The sequence below is a fragment of the Sipha flava genome, unplaced genomic scaffold (assembly GCF_003268045.1).
Source record: "Sipha flava isolate LNK unplaced genomic scaffold, YSA_version1 113_pilon_pilon, whole genome shotgun sequence".
Classification (NCBI taxonomy): Eukaryota; Metazoa; Arthropoda; class Insecta; order Hemiptera; family Aphididae; genus Sipha; species Sipha flava.
In genome coordinates this window covers 269,297-278,632 of record NW_020271732.1, presented here as the reverse complement: position 1 = coordinate 278,632, position 9,336 = coordinate 269,297, and the positions used below count along the sequence as shown (strand labels likewise).

Sequence of the window (9,336 nt, the reverse complement as noted above, 5' to 3'; positions counted from 1 at the left end):
GTCAATATGGAAAAGGATATGGTTTATAACATTTATACTAATATTGATATTATACAAAATGTAATATAATATATACCGTGGCTACAATATTTGTGTATTGCGTATACATTAAATATGCTGCATATACGATTACAATATAATATGATAATGAGGGCATTCCGCGATTGATTATAATACCATCAATTGTAAGTTGAAATAGTTTTGGAAAATACGGTTCGCAAGGGGGAACAAGGAGATCCTAACACCTAAATCTTCCCTCGTATTCATCCAAAAGGTAGTATCCAAAAGGCCTGGTGGTCAATAATTGGTGAATATCCACAGGATCACGATCCCATACACATACAGTGGTTAAAGTTTATGCGTCCAATTTAATTTAAGTCGCCAAAAGTCCGGGTGGACGCTTAATGGTCACTAAAATACAACATTGAATATACAATACTTATTATAATATTACAATATTACATGAAATTTATTTTCTTGGTTAATTTGAATAAGTGGAAAAAATGTCGGAGAAATTATATTTAGGTACAACGATAAGCAAAAATGGTAGGTAATGTACACCATGGGTTAATTTAATTGACGCTGTGTCTAATTATAGATGATCCCCGAGCGGTTATTACCCATAGCTCTAAAATTAAAGTGATAGTGATATCGACTATTATTTAGAATAAATATAAACAGAATAGAATAACTATAAATAGTATAAATATTAAATTATGATAGAGGATAGACACTATCTTATAATATAGACAGTATACACCTTATATGCAATGTACGTATTTGTCACTGTCTACATTGACTAACAACTAGTAAGGTTAGTAATTTTCTTTTTAGTTTTATTAAGTTTGGGTTAAGTTCTTTAAACATTACCTACTATGTATTTCAATTTATTTTTTTTGAGCAGGCATACGTATGGAATTATCGTATTAAATTATTATACTTTTTTCCGCAGTAGCGAAGCTTACTGGTAATGATGCCACAATACACGTTCCGTGGCTTCCTTGCCCTCCCCCCGGAACCGCGCCAGGGATGGCAAATGGGGTATTTGCCCTAGTCTAGTATTAACTTCAACCTCGTACAGTCGACGCGCTTCTAAAAAACATAAGAAGTCTACAAGAGGCCGACTTTGTCAACAAATATTTAACACGGGTCAGTCGACATTCCAAAGCCACCCCTCTCAAAATCCGCCCCTGAACGGCACGCGTGCGGAGACTGCATCTTGAACGGAGTGCGGGTCAACGGCGTCACGCAGATTATCAGCGGTGCCTCAACAACCGGGATGTTAAACTTGTTGCGTATTTTTAACGTTAACGTATTGAGTGGCACGTTTAATGATAAGTAAATTGTAAATGGTCTGTTTTGGAAAAAAAAATACTATGCATACTTAGATAATTATAGCACAGAATATATGAAACAAAAAAATAATATATATTTCTTATAGTATTCTGTGGTTATAGACATGCACGCAACTAGAGCCCAAATAATGGGGGTACTGAAATTGCTGAAAATAAAATAAAATGGTATTTAACTGTAATTACTATGGGTTATATAGATCTGGAAAAAAAAAACAGGAGTGTTACGTTTGAACACAGGGGTGCTAAAAACCCTATTTGCGCCTATGGTTATAGGGCCCTAGAATAACCTAACCGTCGGAGCCCCAATATCCCAGTCGCGCCATTGGTCATCAGACCGACAGCTGTCCGCGCGAATCGAAACGGATACGGAACACAATAATGCTTCGGTCGAGAACGGTATGTCCGTAGGACGCGCGCCAGCCTTACGCAACGCGATAGAACGTCGACGAGCAGCGTTACGCGCTCGCACGATGTAAGTCCGGTTCGTTTTAGCAAAAAAAAAAAAATAAAAAAAACCGGGACGCGCGGCTCAACCGACATTTAAACGCGACACGTTTTCGGTGAAACCATTACGACGTAATTGTATTACGGATTCGCCCCGCCGCGGCGAGCGGTTTTTTTGTTCGTGAAAACGAACGCGGTCCGGCGGCGGAGCGACGACGGACGAACGAGTTGCACCTGAACACCCCTCCGCCGCCGCCCGGCACCGCAACCGTCTCGCAACCGGCTCGAATCCCGTCGATCAACGTCGGCGGCGGCGAGTGTCGGCCGCAGTCGGACGAGACGGCCGACGGTTTGTCGAGCGCGAACGTTGCACGCGCACCGCCACTCGCCCGCCGCCCCGTACCGCCGAGTTCGTCGTCCGTCGCCGGCGCGTGCCCGCCTATCCGGGTACCCACCAGCAGTGTTGGCGCGTACGTGCGTTCGTGAACGTGCACGACGGCCTCGGGGCGGCGGCACATGGTTTTGATAAGGTTGCCAGCAGCGGCCCGACGACAATCGGCAACAACAACTGGTTGGCTCCGCGCGTCGACGTCATTAATCACAATTATTATTAATCGTGCACTCTTTTTCACCGCTCCTCGCGCACAGTTTCTCGCCTCGTTGCCGGCCTACGATTTTTCCCGACCACCCTTCTTCACCGCTCGAGGGCGCGGAATGCCTTCCGCAATCGTCTCGTCGACGGCTTTTCCCTCGTAGTCCGACGTGGTAGACACAGTTCATCGCACGTAGGTCGGCGATGACTACCAGTGAGACAACGATCGCGCAATAAAGGACATCACGACAACTCGGACTCAGTCCTCTCTTAGGTACGCTGCTGCTGGTGCCCGTCGACATCGATCCAAGCTGATGGAGAGATCCGACGAGCCGTACAAAGAAGGGTACCTATGGTTTCCACCTCATGGAGTACTATCGCAGTTAAAGGTAACTAATTAAAACTTCTGTGCGACGTTCAACGTATATGTTTATCAATAACAAGTAGACGTATCAGTTAAGAAATCCTTTCGCCTCGTACAATTGTTTTTATCTGTTTCATTATCCGTTATACCTACAGTCTATTGCTGATCGCTTTCACTTTTACTGTTAAGATTGTTATTCCTGTGAATCCCTGTCTTGAATTCCAGTTTATAAATGTTCTATATTCATTATCAATAGTTATTATAGAAATAATAAATTGTAATAAGAGATTTATGAATTTTAATAAAAAAAAATTATTTGGGATTAGTAAATAAAATATAAATCTGAATATCAATAAGATAACAGTTAACAAAAATCGCGTTTTAACAACTTTATATAGTGTGATTTAATTTAGTTATCATCTACTAGTATGACATTCATACATTTATTCAATATACTTGTAAAACAATTTATTTATTTTTTTGCAACAATATGAAAACCAATTCATGTATGGAATAATAAAAAAGCATTTGAAATAACCAATGTGTATCATAGGCAATTAGATTTCAAAATCATTTTTCAGAAATCTTGGCAGAAACGTTATTGTAGACTATACAAATGGAGTAAACATGGTATAGACCGTTTAGAAGTATTTGATGGAATTGAAGAACAAAAGTTATCAACTATTGTTTCTATTATACCATTGGAAAGTTGTGTAAAAATTACTCAAGATGCACAAAAACATCAACCTAATGTGTTTGCAGTAAGTGATTGTATTTTTTACCAATAAAAATGTACTTAATAACAAAAAAAAATTAAGTTTAAATAAAAACATTATTTTACAATTTATATAATATTTTATAACCTAGTATATTATACTATTATTAATATTTGGTATAGATTACTCAGTTAAAAGTAAAATCATTATGCATTAAGAATACAAAATTAAAAATTAAATGCAGACCTCAAAATAAAGCAAAAAAAAAAAAAATGGTAAAATTAAAAAAATTATGTATAATTGGTATAAATGTAATAAAAATTAATGAGTGTACATAAAAATAATTTTAAACTTAGTAGGATTAAAAAAATACTAAGATTTTTATGTATATATAACACAGAATTTATTATACATATATTAGTTAAATTAAATGGATCAATACATAGGTACTTGATATCATTATTGAATTTAATGAATACTTTCAATACAATTTTATTTAACATTACACTGCATTATTATTTATGTAATAAAAATAGTATTAGAACAAAATATTATAAATTATAAATAAATCATGTATTAGATTATAATATTATAAATATTTTGTTTGATTTTTTTTGGACTGCTAGCTTTTCATTTTACAAAAAAAAATATTTTTAAATAATTTTGATTAATTAAGAAATTTACTATGACAAATTTGTTGTTTTCATAAATACTTTACATTAATCTTTTATTGACTATTTAAATGGCTTTATATATTTTTATTGAACACAATGAAAATTATATTTTATTCTAAAGGAGAATTTATTATTACTTTGTAATCAATTTTTATTGTGATTATTTTGTAATAACATTTTTATGTCTTAAATAACCTTATTTATCTACTTTCTATAATCTGAAAAATGCATACTTATTAAAACAAAATAATAATAAAACTATAATTTAAACTTTAAAGAAATAAGAAAAATAACTCCATTTCATTTTATGTAAATTGTAAAATGATATATAAAGCAATAAAGATAATTCCTGATCTTATACAATTAATTTTAATTTATAATCAATACATTATTTATCAGGAAAAAATATATTTCATCTTTATTTAGTTTTTTATAAAATACATTAATACTTTTATTGATATTTAACTGGAAAACTAAGTGTATATTCGAATGATCTTAATATGTTTAATATTCTGATGTCTTTATATAGACTACAACTGTAATCATTATTTTTAAAATGCTATATTAATATTGTCACATTTGCTTTTGATAATCTCTTTACAGTTGTTGCTTTAACAATTTTGACTAAGTACTTAAAAGAAAATGTAGAGCTGACGTAACAAAAAAAAATTGAAAAGGTGAAATCTTTAAAATGTCTGCTTAACCCTACAATTTCTGGCATCTCAAATGTGATAAAGCTCATATATATATATATATATATATATATATAAATACTTTATATGTTTTTGATATAAAAATATTAATGAGTGTCAGTTAAAAAATAATTAATTTAAAACATTTTTAATTTGCTACTATAATATATAGTTTTGTGTTTAATTAATTACCTAATTAATTTGCATTATTGAGGTATATTAAGATTAGAATAAACATATTTTAAAATTTAATAATATTCATTTAAAATATGTTTATTTATATCGTTAATGTTGTACATTATTAATGTTATGTTGAAAAAATATTATTGAAGTGATGTAAAATGTTTTCTAGACTTATGTAGTATTTAAAATACTGTTTATATATATTTTTTAAAAATATTCTGAATAATTTTTAATCAATTTTTTATTAATAATTTCATTTTTTTTTTTTTTTTTTTACTCATTTATAAGAAGCTACTAATACATAATATTTTTTAGTTATTATATTATTATGTTTTCTAATATTTTTGGTGGGAAAGTATAGTTATTTTCCAATTTTGTAGAAATGGCTCAAGAACCAGATTAGCTTATCCAGCAATGACAATAAAATGATTATGTCAATAAAATATACATGTAGCATGTAGGTACATCTTGAAAAAAAATATTTGAATAGTATTTAGAATATTTCTATAGTATTCTTAATAATGGTTTTGAATATTATTTTTCATAAGTATTTGAGTTCTTATTTAAAATATTCTTAAAAAGTATTTCACTCAAGTCTGCTTTTATCAAATTATTTTAAATAAAAAATTTATTTAAAAATAAATTTTATTTAAACCTATCATTAACTTCCTATTTATTTAAAATATTAAATTAATTATTTTACCATAAATTAACTTTTATATATCGATTATTATTGACAGGTTTGGACCAAAACTGGAGTTCATCATTTTTCTGCAAACTCTGAACATGAAATGACTGACTGGATATGTGCTTTGCAAACTGTAGCTTTTAAAGATAATGTTTCAAGGCAAACAATTGAAGAAGACAATGATTTATATTGTTCATCTGGAGATGGTAAGTTAATACATTTTTCTCTTAGATTACTCTTAATTAGTTTTAACTAACCAAATCATTAATGTATAATACATTTGTATAATAATTTTAATATTTTAACCATCAATGATATAACATGATTTATACAATATGAAACCAATTAGAAATATTTGATTTTTTTTTTTTTAACAGCTGGTGTTTTTAGTGTGAAATTAATATCATCTGATGCCAGTGAACGTTGTGGTTTAAAAGAACAATCATATACTTTAGTGATTACTCCTGTTGCTCTACAGTTACGAGAATCTGATGAAAACGATACACTTCTATTAACATGGCCATATCGTTTCATACGAAAATATGGTTATAGGGCAGGTAGATTTACATTTGAAGCTGGTCGAAAATGTGCTAGTGGTGAAGGAGTATTTCATTTGGAACATTCAAACCAACAAGAGATATTTCGATGCATTTCATCAAAAATGAAAAGCATGAAAAAATTATTAAATGGCGAAGGTGGTGTGTCATCTATTATGTGTGGTGATAATCAATTTCAAGCAGCATTATCTATGATGGCTCGCTCTCGAAGCCCTTTGCCACCATCGCCTACTAGTACCACTCCATTAATTTTAGACAGTGACTTGAACAGTTTTACTTGTTCATCTAAACCTCTTATGCCTCTACCATTATTATCATTACCTCCGTCAAAGTCTCCTCCACCTCCACCATTAAAACCAAAACCAAAAACAATTTTATCCAAAAAGTTGCCTACTCCATTAATAAATGAACCTTACTGTGAAACCAAAGAAATGGAATCGCCTGATGCAGCATATGAAGATGTCCAAGTAAGAAATGATGCCTGGAGGACAATGGGTTTGGATAATTCAAATCATTGTGAAATGCCTTACGCTAGTAATAATGTGATACCTGATGATGGTACTGAAAATTATGATCGTCTTCAACATTTTGGTTTCATATCTAAAACAGCTCCTGGATACAGACAAATTCACCCCATTGCATTAACCACTAAACATAAACCCTATATAAAAGCGGATACTGTAATGATGCCTGCCCGGAAAGCAGATGATTCACATTATGGGTATGGTACAATTAATAAAAAAAACTCTATAGAAGAGAGTCGCTCAAATAATGAGTCTCTGAATTCTGTAGCACATAACGAATTACAATATGCTATGGTATTCAAACCTAATAAGGTCTAGTCTTAATATTTTTTTTTTATTGAGATTTATCTGTAATTTTATATATTTTACTATCCTAATTTTGTTCTTGAAAAATATCATATTAATTTAATCTCTTAGGAAAAGTTTATTTTGCCATGTATTTTGCTTTATACCTTTATATTTTAAATTGTTTAATTTTATAGAATGTTTGATTTGTTTTAGTTAATTATTAATATCAGATGTGCAATATATACAGTGAAAATTGTTAAAGACTTAGTTATTTAAATTACAGTAAGGTTGAATTGTAAATGTCAATATACATAGTACGATCAAAATATTCCCAGAATTTATTTATAGAAAAGAAACTATTTTACTTATCATAAAAATGATTATTGGAATTAAAAATACTCGGTATATCCTATTTATAGGTATAATTGTTAAAACTACATTAGATTCATGTAAACCGTTATCAATTCCTTACGAAAAATATTTTACGCTTTTTGTTAAAATGGCGCAATTTGAACATTCGCAAATTCAACATTAAATTTTGTTTTAAACTGCTGGAGAAGGAGTAATTCACTAGGAGTTTGTTCCAAATTGACTAATTTTTTTATTGAAGTTTAAAACGTTTAAAAAAATTGATTCGGAGAAATGGAAAAATGAGTGATTTTTGCACCACGAAAGTGCACTGATAACAAAATTCTCAAAATTATTTAAGTATTCACCAGATATGTACTATGTAACATCTGACTATTTTCTAAATTAAAACTCGGACTCAAAGGTGAACATTTTGCGATGATTGAAGTCATTAAAACTAATGTGATGGCTAATCTCAGAATCATACCAATAAAGGGATGTCAAAGATGTTTCGAGCAGTTGCAAATTTGTTAAAGTGTGTCTATTTCCAAATATAAAAAGGAGATTTAGTTAATTTAAGTTTAAATTATATATATAAAAAAATGAAATAAAATTCTGGGTACTTTTTGATCCTACTATGTATAATAATATTGAGAAAAATCTTTTAATTAATATATTATGATAAAATGTTAATTGATTTGTCCCACAATTGAAATAAGTTACTATCCCCCCACCACCAATTATATTTTTTTGAATTTTTATATGAACTAAAACTTAACAACAGAAACATAATATAATTTTAGTTCTTGGTTTCATTAAGAAATTTACTTTTTCAAATAATATGTCACAAACAGTTTTCACTGCAACTTGAGGTATAATATATATACATGAATATTTAATTAAAAAATTTATTTTTAATTCATCTATAATGAATGATAATATAAAAATGATTACCAATTATTAATCATGAATAAATATTTATTTTTTTATTATTTATGTACAATAATCATTAAGACATACTGTTAAGTGTTCAAATATTATTTATAATTATTTTCAAATAATAGAATTTTACCTATAGTTTTATTGAAAAATAATAACAGCACATTAATTGATTGTATATATTGTATTGTGTATCGCCATACTTTGTATGGTTTAATTACAAACAAATAAACAATAATAATAACAAACAGACTAGAGTGTAATAATATGATCTTATAATTGAAAATTATTAGTCGGCTATTATCATAGTTACAATTAAGAAATTTCAAATGGTAAGTAAAAAAATTACTTACATACCTGAATACCCAGTAGTGTTCAGATGTTAAATAAGAATAGTCAGTACTTTTAAAAACTAAATGTGTTTAACATTGATGATTGTAAATTCCTATCATAAGCATGTTCAGACTTTGGTGGCTGAGAGAATATAACAGATTTTTCAAAATTGTGAGACCTATTTTTTTTATTTTAGACTTGAAAAAATATTTATTTTTTATTAAAAATACTCGCAATAATAGGAATATTTTTTAAATTATTATATAGTTATTATGACATATTAGATAACTATACAATAACTAATAATGTAAAATAATAAACTTCAACACTGTTATTGTTATTAAGATACTAATTTTAATGTCTTTTAACAATTCAAATTGTTAAACTATTTAGTACAATCGCGTGTCCCATATTTATTTGCAAATGCACAAATTTTTAAAAATGTAGAGCCAAAACGTTCTAGACTTTAATATGCTACCACCTATGGTCCCGAAAACCAATTATTATAATTTTATAAATAATAAAAAAATGACACCGTGATGAACGATGATAAAATAAATCTAGCCTTTCTCATCGAAAATCCCTATAAAATCCGTTATAATTTTATCAACCACTGTCTGTACTGACTACTGACTAATG

At 29.8% G+C, this 9,336-nt stretch overlaps 1 protein-coding gene across 1 annotated transcript; it reads left to right on the top strand.

Moving 5' to 3' along the window:
- Positions 1–2,138: 2,138 nt before the first annotated feature.
- LOC112690231 (docking protein 2) lies at positions 2,139–8,046 on the top strand. The gene is made up of 4 exons (XM_025564196.1): positions 2,139–2,780; positions 3,337–3,516; positions 5,761–5,914; positions 6,086–8,046. The coding sequence occupies exons 1-4, from the start codon at positions 2,706–2,708 to the stop codon at positions 7,105–7,107; spliced, it is 1,431 nt and encodes a 476-aa protein (XP_025419981.1). The 5' UTR covers positions 2,139–2,705; the 3' UTR covers positions 7,108–8,046.
- The last annotated feature ends 1,290 nt before the right edge of the window (positions 8,047–9,336 follow it).